At 40.5% G+C, this 15,805-nt stretch overlaps 1 protein-coding gene across 7 annotated transcripts in view; it reads left to right on the forward strand.

The window, feature by feature from the left end:
* The first annotated feature begins 10,888 nt into the window (after positions 1 to 10,888).
* Positions 10,889 to 15,805, forward strand: part of CACNA2D1 (calcium voltage-gated channel auxiliary subunit alpha2delta 1) — a 353,676-nt gene continuing 348,759 nt past the window's right edge. For all 7 annotated transcript variants that reach the window (XM_084206726.1, XM_084206727.1, XM_084206730.1 and 4 more), the window contains exon 1: positions 10,889 to 11,510. In XM_084206726.1, the coding sequence (XP_084062852.1) occupies positions 11,416 to 11,510 (95 nt within the window). In that variant the 5' untranslated portion in view covers positions 10,889 to 11,415. The remainder of the gene's footprint in view (positions 11,511 to 15,805) is intronic.

Below are 15,805 nucleotides of genomic sequence, written 5' to 3' on the forward strand. Positions count from 1 at the left end.
TTAATTTTTTTTTCCTGCTAAGCAGATTTCAGCAAATTAAACCAAATTAGAAAATGAGATGAAACATGAAATGGATTGATGATATTTTAGCAACACAGAGTATTACAATGATGAGTTTTCATTTTTCTCTGTTACCATTACAGCCTCGGTATTTAGGGGTCACAGCTGAGTAACTGTAGATTGTATTGGAATGAAACTATAGCTTAGAATTTCTGGGTTGCCAAGAGTTTTGCAAAACAAGTTCTGGGAAGAATTTTTTTTAAAATTTAATTTTTACTGGTTGTACATATTCTTCTTCATTCCTTTTGGTTGCTTTGAAAAAAAAATACAGGGTTGTTTTTTTTTTTTTTTAAATACAAAATGTTCCTTGCAAAAATTTCTACATTTCTGGGTATTTTGTCAGCATTTTGTTTGAAACATTGTAGATTTTTCGAGTTCAAAAGAGAAAAATAGCTACCAAACAGATGCACTAGCTATTTCAAAATAATCCCTCCTGCTACACCAACAGAAAACTGCACTGTTGATTGCCACTGCTTAATACTGTTTCCCACACATTTAGAAAGCCATGATTTTCAGAGTGAAATATCCAGGACAGTTCACTGAAATGAGGCTTGGCATCCAGATTGCCTGCCTGGCTGTAATCACCCTTTGAGTTATTGAGCTTGTAAATCACATATCAAAACATGGGAATACATCAATTAATGTTCTACTGGAAACAAATCAAGGACAATCCTACAGTGTGACATTCTGCCAGCTTTATTTTCAATAGACATGGGGAAGGAGCTGAAATGTTTGGTCACAGCCTCTATTTACCCAATCTGTCTTATATACTATTGCATAATGCTATCACAATATTAATATGCAAATTGCCTCAAATAAAAGCCATGCTTTCCCTGTTGATTTTAAGCACAGCTTCTGTTACAAAGGAAATTACTTAGCACTTATATTCCTTTTTCATCTTCAAAACTCCTTTAGTGTATTTTAATTAATCCTTTTCCTTTAAGTTTTCTGACCCTGCATTAGGTTTTCTGCCTCCTTTACCCCTGTACTCTCAAGGCTATGTCCTCCACTTGATGTCTCCCATAGACTTCTCCTATTTTCAAAAAATGATCTTCCTCTTATCTCTTTTCACGGCTAGAAAACAGACCTCAGGAGACTGGCCAGGAGAGAGGCCTAGTCAAGGGCAAAGAAAGTTTCCAAAGTGAAAAAGAAACAGAGAAATTCTATTTCCAGGGATTACTGATCAAATCTAGCACAGCTGCTGCTTTTCCTTAGCAGGCACCCCAGGCTGGTCGCAGTCTCTCCCTGGAGGGATGCTGGTGACTCCTCTGCAGACACCAGGCAGGCTGGGCTCAGTGGCCTCCAGGACAGTGCTGGGCAGCCAGGGCAAGGCAGCAGATGAGGAAAGAGCAGCAGCCTCTTACAGAGAGCAACCTCTCCCCAAAGAGGGTTTTTTCTGCTGAAAAACGTGCGGGAGGCAGAGCACGCTCAGGTCCTGTCAGGATTTCAAAACATTGATTTGTGTTACAAAAGGAAAACTCTCAATCCAGATTTGTCCTCTTAGGCATTGAGATCCCTCTCTTCTTTATTACTCTATTTTAATTAATTAATTTATTATACCCTGAGTTGTTTTTATTTACTGTGTGCTTCATGCAGATGTTTTGATGACAATTTCAAACCCTGGGCTACTAATGCACACCAGCTGAGGGGCTGTGTGCCCTTCTGAAGGCCAGTCACAAAATGGGCATCACCTGACCTGCTTAAACTGTAAACCCAGGATTCCATGCATGGGACAAATGCTGATCTAATTCAAAAGGTTACATTTCACTCCCACAGGACAGACAGGTGCACATGGCACTTGGCAGTGAGCTTCCATAGAAAAGAAAAATTCTTGTTGTACTCCTGGAGTCAGTTATCTGCATTTCAAAGTGGATGACAGGTTTATTGTGCTTAAGGCAGGGAGAACTGGACATTTAAAGTCATGTTTTCTATCATAGCTAAGCTCAGATTGTTATAGCTTCCATATGATATATTAAGAGTAAGAATATGATAAATGCTACACTTTAAAAGGAAATATTTCTGTTATTTAAGCATATCATCTGGAAATATCAAAATAAATCTTACTTTTTTTTTTCACCCCTGGTAGTCTCAAGAGACAATAATTTTTAATTTATCACTAATTCTATTTATGAATCTTTATTTTCACTTTATTTGTGAAGGGAGTAAATATTAAACTATCCACATCCCCAGTTACCAGGACACTCTACCTGTTTTTAGAATACTTCTTAACCAAAAGCATGTGTTGAATGAACAGAGAATTTAGAGATGACTTAAAGTTAACAGCTACTTGGTGTGTTAGCTGATACATTACACACTTTGCTCCATTCTTGCAAATATGCTGGGCAGTGGATGCAAAAAACTGTATTTCAAATGCAGGTTACACAGCTGTGGTTAGTTTGCATAATTCACATAAGATATAAAATGTATTATTAAGTCCTCAGAGATGCATGTTTTAAGCTAGTCCTAGGCCAGCACCATTGGTGGTGTGTTTGTATCTGGTAAATCTGTGATGCTGGACACAGACATAGACACAGATCTGTGTTTGCTTGCACTGCATGCACTCTCACTTCACTGGACTTTCCAGATTGTGCCAAAATCACTAACTTAAAAGGACTGAGCCAGACCAGATTGTTAACTTCAGTAATTGATCAATTAAATAGCTTGATATCTTCTGAAAGTCATGTTCCTCTGTGTCATTACTTTTTGTTTACCTTGCACTTAGGGTGTGGTTATTTATACATATACATATGTATATATTTATTTATATAGGTGTGTATATATAGTCAGATTGCCTTTGTCCTCCTTGTAGGAAGAAAAAAACCCAACAAACAAAACAACTACTCAACTTACTTCCCTTCACACCCTCTTAAAAAAAAATCAGTTACTATAGAAACAGCTATTAAAAAGAGAGTAGCAGTAATTAATAACATCTGCAAGTGCAACATGAAGTCTACAACACAATTAATTCCAACATTTGGAGTGGTTTGTGCAGAGCTGCCCTTTGTTGCTTTGCATGGAATGGCAGACTGTACAGACCCAATTATAACAAGGGGGCTTAACATTACCATAGTGATATATTATGGCTTCTGAAATAGTTTGGACTGTTGAGTCATTAACCCATATAAATAAATTACATCATTATTATATAGCTTAATGGCACATGATTCCAGAAAAAAATTGGACCCATATAGATACTATGGGCAAATGCAAACATTTTACTTTATCCTTTCAATTACAACATAAAAATCTCACTTTCTGCTGAAATGTGAGCAGAAGCTTGAAATGTAACTTTTTAAATCCATTCCTTCATTTGAATTATAGAGACATGGGCAGATCACATGTGGAAGTTTACCTACAGATGCTTTTATCTTTTGACTTTTCACTTTAAAAGTCAAAATGGAATTTTTTAAGAACAGCCAATTAAAGATTTTTAATAAATCATGAAAGAGATGAGAGAACTTATATGTCTTCAGGCTTTACTGAAGAAGGAATATTATAAATATTTATTTGTTATTTTAATATTTCTTAAGGCTACTTGACATTAAGTCAACCATCTATCCCACTAATTTCCTTCATTAGAAATTATTAGCATACAAAAGATTCAAATTTTCCTCACATAATTTTTGCAGCTGGTGTAAAACGTGCAGCAGAAGCTGTCTTACCAGACTCAGGTGTAGTGTGTTGTACAGGAGGGAGCTCTGCCTTCTCCCTGAACACAAGGCTTGGGTCTGGTGCTCCTTTGGGAGCTCTGTGCCCTTTGTTCCCTGAGCTAATCACCTCTGCTTAGGGGCAGGAGCTCTGTGCCCTCTGTTCCCTGAGCTAATCACCTCTGCTCAGGGGCAGAGCACATCACAGGAGCCTGACCCCAGCCACCGGGGCCACCCTGCTCTGGTCCAGCGCCTGGCCAAGCCGTGCCAGCCTCTGCTCTGCCCCCCTGGCGTAACTGACTTGACTCCTTCCTGCCATTCTCTTGGCCATCTTCTGAAGCTAAGTGGGCAAGGGCTCATCAGTATGTGTAGACCATACCTCACTCCTCTTTTTCTTCTTCGTTACCTCTCCTACTTACTGGCATGTCTTCCTTTTCAGCACACAGTTTTTCTTTCCTTTACTGTCTCATCTTCCTAATTATTTTTTTCCTCCTCTTATTCCTATTTTCCTGATTCACTTTACTTTTACACATTTCCTTTTAAAAATGTTATTTTCCTTGTACAATATGTAATGAATACAATGTGCAGGTCTTTCTTTCCACATGCATGACCTTCCTTCTTGATATTTACTTTCCTGTTCTTTTCTTATTTTTGGCCTATAATTGTTCATTCTTACTTTTTCTCCATCCCCCTGCCCAGTACTCCTTCTAAGTTATTTTTGTATTTGCTACTAGTTTTTAAAGCAAATCAAACAGGATACCAATGCCATCTCAAGAACCCATATTTTAGGACAGAATGAACCATTCTGGGGAAGTGCTGGTCTATGCCCATTGACTATGACTGGGTAAGAAAAAAGGAAACCTTTTTCTTATAGGCAATCTGTGAGTATCTCACCAAAAGCAGAGCAAGAACAGCAACAGCTGTGCTCCAGAAAAGGGGCACAAATACAAACTTCCTACTAAAGTTCAGCCTATCCTGTTGAACTTCCAAAAGTAGCATCTGTGGCTGAATGGCACAACAGCACCTGTTCTTTTGCAGGAATATTGCAGTAAAATTCCAGCAATAACTTTGGAATGTACCTTTCATAACCACCTGGTTAATTAGGTTAAATGGATTAAGTAAGTATGAGATGCTGAGATGGCTTAATTCCATCAGGCTGACAGTGGTTTGCAATGATTATTCTATTGCCATCACAGAGAGCGTCTCTTCATGGGTCAATGTACCTTTTTTAGACACCAGATTTCAGGAGAAGCCCATCCTTACATTTAGAAAAGCATTTACTGGCATAGGAATATATCTCACAGGGTGAAAACAATGGAGAAAATGGTCTGATTTGGGAGGTTAAAGAAGAAATATATATATATATTTTTGTTTCAAGAAAGAACTGTATATGCTTCAAGTCAGTGGAAGGGATGGAATAAACTAAGCTAAAATAGGTTAGGGACTTGGTAGAAACTAGACAAGCTTGTACAAAAATACTGCCAATTTCAACTTTATAAAACATATGTTATTTTTACAAGACTGCTCCTAGAAGTTATATTTCTTTACAAGTTCAGAACGTACCACAGTTTAACATTTATAATTAAGGGTGTTCTCCAGAAAGATGACTGACATTTATGGTTTTCTGAGAATAGTGTCACAACAATAATATGAGATTTACAATGAGCACTTTTACATTATACTGTGAAATATAACACAGTGATTAATGAACAAGAAAATTAATTTTCCCTTGAAACTCAGAAACATATTAATGCTAATATTAGAATACACACAAAGTGTTTCAGAACAAAACTACTATTTCCATATTGTCCTACAGGGTAAGCTCTGCTTACCAACAACTAAAATATCCCTGTGTTATCGACACTGTTTTCAACATAGCCCAAAGCAAAGCCCCATACTAGCTGCCCTGGGGAAAATCAACTCTACACCAAGCAAAATCAGCACCATGGATGAAGTTTTAGACTGGCATTTTGTTATAAAATATTTTTTTGTTCTGGACTCCAAGTTTCAATATTAAGTTATCCCAAAATTATTGTTAGTTTAACTGCAGCAGCAAAAAACCCAAGTGGGAAAGTGCATAAAGCCCTGCTCTGATGACTAGAATTAGAATGAATGCTTTCCTGAAATCTGACAATAACAAGAAAAGCATAAACAGTTATATCAAATACTGAAAGTTTTGCTACCAGATCCAGCATGCTTACTCAAATATGAACAAACACAAGGGTGAGAGCAAAACAGTGTTGATTATCTTGCTGTTGGATATAGGTCACAAGGGTTTTGCAATATAAATTTTATCAAATTCAAATATGGAAAACAATTCATCTCACTTGCAATAGGCCGGATCTTGCATTTCCATCTGGTGCAGATTCCAATAAGACCATTTTTACCCCTGAAATTAAAAATTGAGATTGTCTCTAGTCAGTCCTGCACCAGCAAATCGAATGAGAACTATTCAGCAAGATTACCCCTCCTTCCCTATGTAAAACACAGACATAAAGAAGATATTACGTGCCAGGAAGAAAATAGTATTTTGGTATGTGGTGTTGATTATCATAGAACTAGAGAACCACAGAATCATTTAGGCTGGAAAAGACTTTTAAGATGATATAGCTTAACTGCTGACCCAGCACTGCCAAGCCCACCACTAAACCATGTCCCTAAGTGCCACATCTACACATCTTTTAAATACCTCCAGCTATGGTGACTCAACCCCTTCACTGGGCTGTCTGCTCCAGTGCTTGACAACCCTTTCCATGAGGAAATTTTTTCAAATGTCCCATCTAAACCTTCCCTGGTGCAACTTGAGGCCATTTCCATTTGTTCTATTACTTGTTACTGATGAGAAGAGACTGACCCCACCTTTCCACCATCTCTTTTCAGGCAGTTGTACAAAGTGATAAGGTCCCCCCTGAGCCTCCTTTTCTCCAGGCTAAACATCCCCAGCTCCCTCAGCTGCTCCTCCTCAGATTTGTTCTTTACACCTTTCTCCAGGGTCATGCACACACTTTGTGCCATATTTCATCAAGCACATTTTGGCTGAACCCAGCAACATCTGGGGGTTCCATCTAGTGGAGTATGTGTTATACCAAGCACAAAGGTGGAATGAGCTCACAAAACGCTGATCAGGGCTGGCAAGAATAAAGCCAGTACAGATTTATTGCCTATTATGCCCCCACAAAAGACACTTAAGGCACTTGGTGACTGTGTCCCATCTATTCACACAAGTGCTGCAATCACGGCACGTGTGGTCTTAACCTGTCACTGGCTTCAAGAATTTTTCTGAAAATGCTGATTACTGAAGAATGAATTTATATACAAGTATAAAACCAGATTAAAAAAAACTTTGATTCTGGTGCTAACATAAAAAAATTAAATTTTTTTAAAAATGGTTACAAGACAGAGGGCCCTGCTCCTTTGTCTTTTATGCTTGATTTGCAATGGTGTAAATAAGACATGAAAACATAAATAATATATCCAGAAATTGAAATAAAAGAGAAAAGCTTGATCATTAATTAATACTTGCTAAGGATTAAATGAACTGAGAAGAAGCCTTTGATGCAAATAAAATGTTGTAGTTTTGCAATAGGAATTTTTTTCTGACATATGGACTACCATGGTCAGTTTAAAGATTTCCAGTACTTTCAGTAGAATCATAGAATAGGATCACAGAATCTTTTAGGTTGGAAAGGATCTTTAAGGTAAGAGTCCAACCACAAGCCTAACCCTGCCAAGTCCACCAAACAGCTACACAGAAAACTTTCTGTAAGATGCCTCATTATATCAATACCTGTTGCTCCTATGCTCCTTCACAGAAATTCCTCAGTTAGATATGACAGGCAATAAATTTAGAATGAAGTGAAGAAAGAATGAAGAAAGATTTGCTTTCGTTGTTTGTCATTCAAATGCTTAAAAAAAAAATTTGTCTGCTGTAACAGATCTTTAGGAATCTCAATGCAGATAAATTGCAAGAATTTCTGCGGTGCAATGTTACTGTGAAGTACAAGCCATGTATTTAAAACAGTGACTACATAAGAAAATAGTTTAATCAGCAAAGAAATTGATTGTTTAGGAGACTTGAATGGCTTTTTTAAGCTTAATGATGGAACTACATTTGTGCTTCTTTTTTCTGCATTATGGGAGGGTGAAGATATGCCAAGAAACTGAACTCTGCTAATTTAATGTTTTATGCCAGTCACACTTCCTCATTGAAGGTAGTGGGAATTCATTTGAGGCCTATTACTCATGTCCATATACAGTTATAGGATGAGGTCAGCATTTCTAAACATTCTGCATCTTTATTAAATGCAGAAACCTAGAAAATTAATGAATTTTTAGGCCATAAATAACTAGGTGAACCAAAGACCGGGTGATTAGTAAACAACAAATTGTTCATTAAATAAGTCCTGCTTTCTTTTCTTCCCCATGCTTCAGGCTGGCATTGGATTCCTGAGTTTCAGATTCAAAAAAACCCCCAAAATTTCAAAACCTGACTTCCAGCCTTACTTAATTTTACAGGAGAACTGTTATTTGATTCCACCTTTTCTCAAAACTGGGCTCCAGTTCAAGTTTACTTGTAAATCCTGAAAAGCTTGCAGGTTGATCTTGAGTTGTCTATCACAGAATGCCACAGCCCTTGCCAAGCTCCATTTTCCAGCCCTGGCTGCTCCTCCACACCTCAACCAGCTTGTTTGGAGCTAACCAGTGTATTTCTCCTCTATGCTGGAGCCTCATACAGACAGCTTCTCTCTTTCATCCCCGAGTTTCAGTGAGCTCCACAGGCACTCACACTGCTCACAGTAGGATTAACTTCCAGAGGGTCTTGTTATAGAGTTGTAAATTGCAAGCTTTGAATACTTCTTTATTAAATCATAGCAGTATTTCCTCTAGAATCTTTTTCACTTTTCAGCTGTTGTTCAGTGTATCAGGACTGATTAATCCCCACCTTACAGTGCTAGGTGGGGTGTCAAGCAATACATGCATTGCACAGTTCCATTGCCATTCCATGTGTTACTGTTGTTGGAGCTATTTGCAGCTATAATTATTGCCCTAAGAAACACTATAAGCATCAGAAGTGAGGCTTACAGAAAATTGTACTAATGATGAAAGAAACATTCTTGTGTAGCCTTTTAGTTATCTACTTATTATTTTACATTATTACTCCCTGATCTTCTACTTGTGAGTAAGGGTGGTCTTGCTTATTCTCACCGACTGAAACCATTTCCTCTGTGTGTTTTCAGTTACTTGCACCCTTTCTTTCCCATATAAACAAGTCAGTACTTTTCTGTTTGCCCACTGCAGTGGGTTATCCCCTGGGAGAACAGCTCTTTCCCAGCTCAGTGCCCACAGCTTGCTCACAGGTCCTTGGGGGCAGCACTGCTGGGATTTTAACATGAACACTTTCCTGCTGAGAGGAAATGGGCACATGCTTGGTCCTTCAGGAAGGGAAGGAGCCAGGTGGGGCATTCCCATTTATTCTGCAGGGGTGTTGCCAGTGTTAATCCATAACTGTGGATTGCAATACTGTAGGTGTTTTAGGGCACAACTAACCGAAGAACATCTGGTTCCTGGGAACTCAGCAGAGTTTAGGCATGAACTTGAGCCAAACTCCAGAGTCCTATCAAGAAGCAGAATCAGTATTTTGCTTGATATTTAATGCTGCTCTTAGTGTGAGAGCCCAAAAAATGAGGAGCTTTATCTAAATAAATTACTTTATCTCAGTAAATGTGTCATGGTCTTATGCAACCTGTACTAGCCCACATCTCCAGGCCCTTTCCTCTGCATTTCTCCAGGACTTTAATTCCCTACCATCTTTCTACCCCAGATCTCACAATCCATCTCATGTGCAGCAGGACTTTTGTGCCACAGGGCCATGACTGTGCTGGTACCCTTGACACCCCCATGGAAAAGCAAAGGTACTCACCTGAGCAGTTACAGGTAAGTACCCAAAGAGGTGCCACTTCATGTGGCAAAACTGTCAGGCCTGTGGAGGCCAACAAAAGCTGAGCTACAGATACTCTTCAGACTGTTTGAGTCTAAAGGCTGCAGAACCATTTTAGAAAATGCTATTTCAAACTCGCATCCAAACCCTGATGAATCCTACGTACCTATAGGTAGGTGGATAGGTGAAGACAACTGGGAGTTCTTCCCACGAGCTCCCAAGTGCCAGCTCCAATCCAGAAACAATGTAGATGAGTGACTGCATGCTTTACAGATTGCAACTGAAATATCGTGCTGGCTTTGAGCCCGGGCAATGTGAGCACTCAGTTCTTCATTTGTGCATCTCAGTTTTGATCCCTTCTCCGCCTTTAAAATAGAGATGAGCACTTTCCTGTTTTATAGAAATTGTTGTGAGTTAATACATTCAAGATGTGATCCTTAAATACAAAGGACGTGAAAACAAAATGAATATTGGGTCTGCTCTTTCATTTTCACCTGTTGAACTAAGCAAATCTATTAAAGTATAAATATGCGAGCACGTACAAAGGAAAAAAACCAAACAAAACAAACCCACAGATCAAAAAGAAAATCAAATTTGTCACTGAACTTTTTGCTGCTGTAACAAATAAGCTAAGAAATATTTCCCTGGATTACTTTCTACATTTATACCGAGAGCGCATAGTTGCCACAGAGACTGGTGCGCGTGAACAAACGAAAGGAGGGGAGAGGAAATGCGTCCTCTGAATTTCCAGAGGGATCTGAAATGAATAACTGGGTTAGCGATGAGGCGGGGCGGGGGTGAAGCCCGAGGACCCCCGGCCGTGCCCGGGGGCGGCTCCCCGGAGGCGCTCGGGGACGCGGCGGGCCCGGGACGCTGCGAAGGGCGGGGGCGGCGGCGCGGGGGCCGGGCGGGCTCCGCGGGGCTGAGCGGCGCCGCTCCAGCCGGCCGCGGGGAGGGAGAGCGGCATTTATAGCTCCATCCATGAAATACCTATTTCGATCGCAGCCCAGACTGGTGGCACACGGGCCGTGTGCGGCGGCTGCTGCTGCCGCCGAGAAGGGAGGAGGGGGCTGGAATTAAAATAAGGCACGAAGCGGTTTTAAAAATAGCGTGCGGGCTGCGCGGGGCGGGGCGGGGCGGCGGCGGCGCGGCCCCGGGGCGGCCCGGCCCGGAGTTCCTGGGCGCCTTGTATGGAGCGCGGCCGCCGCAGGGCCCGGCGTCCGCCCCCGCCGCTCGCCCCGACTTTCCCCGCTGCCGGCAGGGAGGGCAGGAGCCGGCAGCGATCCGCCCGTCTCCAACTCTATCGCCTGCTTCCCTTCTCTTCTTCCAGGAGCCGCCACCCCGCCTGCCTCTCTCCTCCTCTTTCTGCTCTGCAATCAGTGGAATAAATCAGGGAAGGACGCGCGCACACACACGCAGAGTAGGATCTGTTACAAAAGTAGCGCTGATGGCGGCGGATCAGATGGAGCCGGAGCTGCTGCTGGAGTAGCAGAGAGTGGAGTATCTATCGCTCGCTCTCTTTTCTCTGTTTCGCCTCTTCTCCCACTCCACCCACAGATCTCCATCGTTTCTCCTCCTCCCCACCCTCGGCCGCGCTCCCGCTTTTCCGCGCATCTCTGGGCTGCGCCTCCTGCGAGGGGGCGGGTGGGGGGAGCGGAGGAGGCTTTAAAGAACCAGGGCCCCCCCCGCACCGCCACACACGATAATTGAATTTATTATTATTGCCGTCTCGCCGACTTGGGGAAGGGGAATCGATCTTCGATCAGGAAGATGGCTGCTAGCTGGCTGCTGTTCTTTAGCCTGACACTTTTCCAGTCCGTGGTGATGAACCACTCCTCGGAGGGACCCTTCCCCTCGGCCACCACGTAAGTCCCAGCGGGGTCCGGGGGTCCGGGGCGGGGGCACGGTCGGGCCGGGGGCGCTCCTCGGCGCCGGAGATAGCGACAATACAAAGGGAAATCAAGTTAGACCGGGCGGAAAGTGAAGACCGGGAAAAAATTGTAGGTTTTCGGCAGCTTTTGCTTGGAAGAGTCAGGGTAGCTGAAGGTCCCGCCGGGGCGGTCGCCGGGAGGGGGAAGCTCCGGTGGCGGCCGGCGGCGGGACTTTTGAGGTAAAGGCTTCGCCTCGGAATCCCGCTCCGGAGCGGCTCCCAGATACACCCCGTCAGGTCATCCTTGTGGAGAAGAAAGTTTCGAGTTACACAGAGTCCGCCCCTTCCTCCCACAGAGGTTATTCCAGCCCTGGATGGAGTTTCAACACTGTTTATAAAAAAACCTGAAAACTTCGGCAATTTGATGAAAATCCCCACGGAAGGCGGATTTCGTTGCCTTTCCGCCGCCGGCATGGCAAGCGGGGCAGGCGGGCACGGTCGGGAGCTCCGAGCTCCGGCTCCCTCCTGCCTGGCCGGGCTCCAGCGCAGCCGCGGGGGCTCGGCGCTGCCGTGGCTCCGCGGGGTCCCGCCGGAGGGGCTTTCGCACGCCTAAAGCCGCGCAGCTGAAGGAGTGTTCTCTTCAGCCTTGGCCTTGCAGATCCTTACTTCTCAGAAATATCTTCGCGTGAGCTGAAGGATGCTCGCGGTGCACGCAGCTCGGTGCCTTGCCTGGCCCTGAGATAGAAATCTTTAAAGAGCTGCGGAATTATTAGCATGAAAGTGTTGCCCAGAGCAGCGCAAAGATCAAATAATAATGATGCAATAAAAGAAAGGCAAAAGGAAGCCAATACGTATTGAAGATTCGCCTACAGATAGGAAAAAAAAAATCCACGACAAAGCACTATGTGATCGTGTTTTCTTTCTTTTTCTTCTCTCCCACCTCATTATTTTTATATTCTTTTTGTTTGGTTGGTTTTTTGAAGCACTTACCTTAGTCCCCGAATCTGGGTTAAAGCTACCAGTAGGTAACTTTTAAGTGGATGACTCACTTTAATGCATTTTACATAAGAAAAACAGTGCTAATGGTAGTCTTTCCTTATTGTTTAACGCTGGGCGGAATTTATTGGTGTCGTTCATCCTGGGCTGAAGGATGCGTTGCAGTAATTGCCAGCAATGCATTTTCACCAATTAGTACTGCTGGTAGGTTGTTATAATTGGATTCAGTTCTGAGTATCGGTTCCATTATGAAAGACTCCAAGGGACGCTCGCACTGTTAAATGAAAGGAATACAAAGATGTGATACTAAGATACACTTAGTATCGTCTGAGTTGAATAAATACAGTCTTCCATGGTAGGGAAAATTATCTTTTAAAACATTCTCGTGTTGCAGTGTATAAAGATGTGCCATGTAGAAACAAGTGTAGCAAAATACAAACAAACCCAGGGCTTTTTAAATCATTGTTTTCTTGTGTTTGAGCTCCCGTATTTAATGTTTTTTTGAGCTCTGATATTTACGGTTTCTTATTGAGCTGCTAAGGTTATCATACACAACTAATTGCAATTTATCTTCTATGTGGATTTTTCTGGGTTTAAAAGAGAAAGAAAAATGGAACCCAATGAAATTAAAAGAAAATATATAATTTCAAATAAAAGTTCAGATTGCTTTTTAACATAAGGATATGTGATATTCTTTTAAAACTGATTTTGTTTCCCCATCTATTTTTGCTAATTTCCTTCCGAATTCACTTTTATTGACAGTCATGATAATAGAAATTGGCAGCAGTGAAACATGTAACTATAATTATAGCTATACCTATGATAAAGTAATTCAGAATATGCTAGTCATTAACGTTTTCATGTTCTGCACAATCTACTTGCTGTTTGCTCTTTTTTTCTCATTGTTATTCCATTGAAATATTGCAGAAACAATCTTTAGAGACTGTGCATCCTTCACAGTACTGTTTCTCCTCTGAAATAGCATCAAAGTGCAAGCAAGGCTTAGTTTGTTTAGAAGGCAGCACACAACAGGTTGATGCAGGGAGAGCTGCTTAGCAAAAAGTAATGATGTAACAGGTGAAGGAGAAAACATTTTTTTCTATTCTTTTTTAAGACTTGACAGCAGTGTTTCACTTCTTACTATAAATTACAAATGGGGAAGAACAAAGAGAAGTGACGCAAATGCTCTTAATGTAAAGGATATTATATATTAAGAATATTAAAAATAGGAATTAAAAAAAACAGGGAGAGGAGAATAAAGGAAAGAAAGGATATGAATAATCGAAGAACTGGAGGTTTGCTGATATTCTGTGCTTAGCTACCTGCTTTCTCCCCATTATTTTCAGTCTGTTTTTTCTCTTACTGAAAAAGTTGGTCTGAGGAAGCAGGATTTCCTATCAGTTGTATGAAAAATGTGCATGTTCAGGGCTGAAGAGTATATGGTTTCTGCTACAACTTATTATTGTACAATCACTTTTCCTTCAGTCATCTGTTTCTTCTGCATTAATAAATATTTTAACATGCTTTTACTAAAACATTCAGAAGTCACTATCACCAATATAATATTATAGAAGTATGTAGTATTCTTAGCAAGAAATGCTGAAGTTTATGCAATGCCTGTGTGATAGAATCTCAGCAATTTGATTAATTTTAATTCTTATATAAGACAAAAAGGCCCCAGTATGTTTTCCCAGCAAAATATAGAGAATTTCAGGTGCAGGTTTGTGTTGAATGAAATAGTAGCATTAATTTTTCATTGAAAATCTGAGCAAGTGGTATTGCATTCCTTGCTTCTAGTGTTGAAATATTTCACTGCAAATACTGAAGACTGTCCTTTAATGAACTATTAAAGCATAGTAGTAACTGTGTCTTGAACTGAGCCATAAGGCTTAGCTGCTGATGGATGCATATGGCATTCCATTTAAATCTATCATATTAGTTGTGTCATGTGTTTGGGATCTGTTTGTTGGTGCAAGATACCACGGTCTTACTTTTAACACAGCAACTCCAAGTCCTTTAATTACACCTGCAACACAGCAGATATTTAGATGAGATTATTGTATATAGTACTCCTGGCACTATAACCAGTACTGCTATCACATTATGCAATGCACTTCTTTTTTGTAGCCATATATATATATTTATTATCTGTACAGACTTCAGAAAAAACATATTGTTAAATATACAAGGTTTGTATGTTGCCTGATAATGATAGCAGAGGACTCAGTTTATTTCTCTTCTTTTCTCTATACTGCATCAAGACACATAGTCTTAAGTTTATCTTGTAATTCCTGAGTATCCTTTTGGCACAGCATGTGTTGATATTGTTACTGATAGTGAGTAATGTACTACATAAAGATACACATTCTCCTTTCTGATAATAAAGCTGTTTGTACTGATTAGAAAAGGAAAAAAACCCCTCAAACGAAGCATATTTTAATTTTCTAAAGCTACAAATGAAGCCTTTCAAAATCAATGGGACTGTTTCTGTAATTACTGCATCACTGTGGATATATCTTCATGTCTTTTCTTTTTATCCCCCCTCTAATTTTACTCTGTCATTCCTTTTCTCTCTGTCCTTTAACTTTTAACTTTTATCTTTTCCCTCCTCAGTCATTTTTTCTGTATGTATATATGTATTACTTTAAATATTAAATTGAGGACAGATCTGCCCCTTACATAAATTGGTGTAAAACATTGGTGGATAAAGATAATATAAAGATAAAAATAGTATACATATGAACATATATCTATATGTATGCAGACAGGTTATTTTTAGAAAAGAAGTTGTGTATTCCCATTTTTTACTTGCATGAATCATCTTTACTGTTTTGGTGTCATTGGGACAACTCAGGGAAATCTATATGAGTCATATGAATTAGGGCTTGCACAACTGGGACATTCATATTTTTGGCTTCCTCACATGGACCTAACAAGTGTAGGTCCTGCTGAGAGTGTGGCTGGGCTTGGTCTCAGCATCATTTTCTGTTTGGCACCAAGACCAAAGGTCCCATGACATTTATGAATCCTTTTTCATCTGTTTCTAGTGTTAGACTTAGAGATTTTGAGAGCTCTCATATGCATAAAATCCCATTTATAGCTTATAGTCTGTGATAGAAGAATTCCAGTTTAGCCGCTGATGTTAATTAGAAAAGACTGCTGTATTAATGGATTATAAAATATCAGGCTCTTTCTCATTTGAAAATTGTTTTTTTTTTCTTTCTCATCCTATTTAAAAATATTCACTCTTAGGAAAAAAATAAAGTACTGAAGTATACCTTCATATGAGTGAAT

Source organism: Fringilla coelebs (genome assembly GCF_963513975.1).
Source record: "Fringilla coelebs genome assembly, chromosome: 5".
In the NCBI taxonomy this organism is placed as follows: domain Eukaryota; kingdom Metazoa; phylum Chordata; class Aves; order Passeriformes; family Fringillidae; genus Fringilla; species Fringilla coelebs.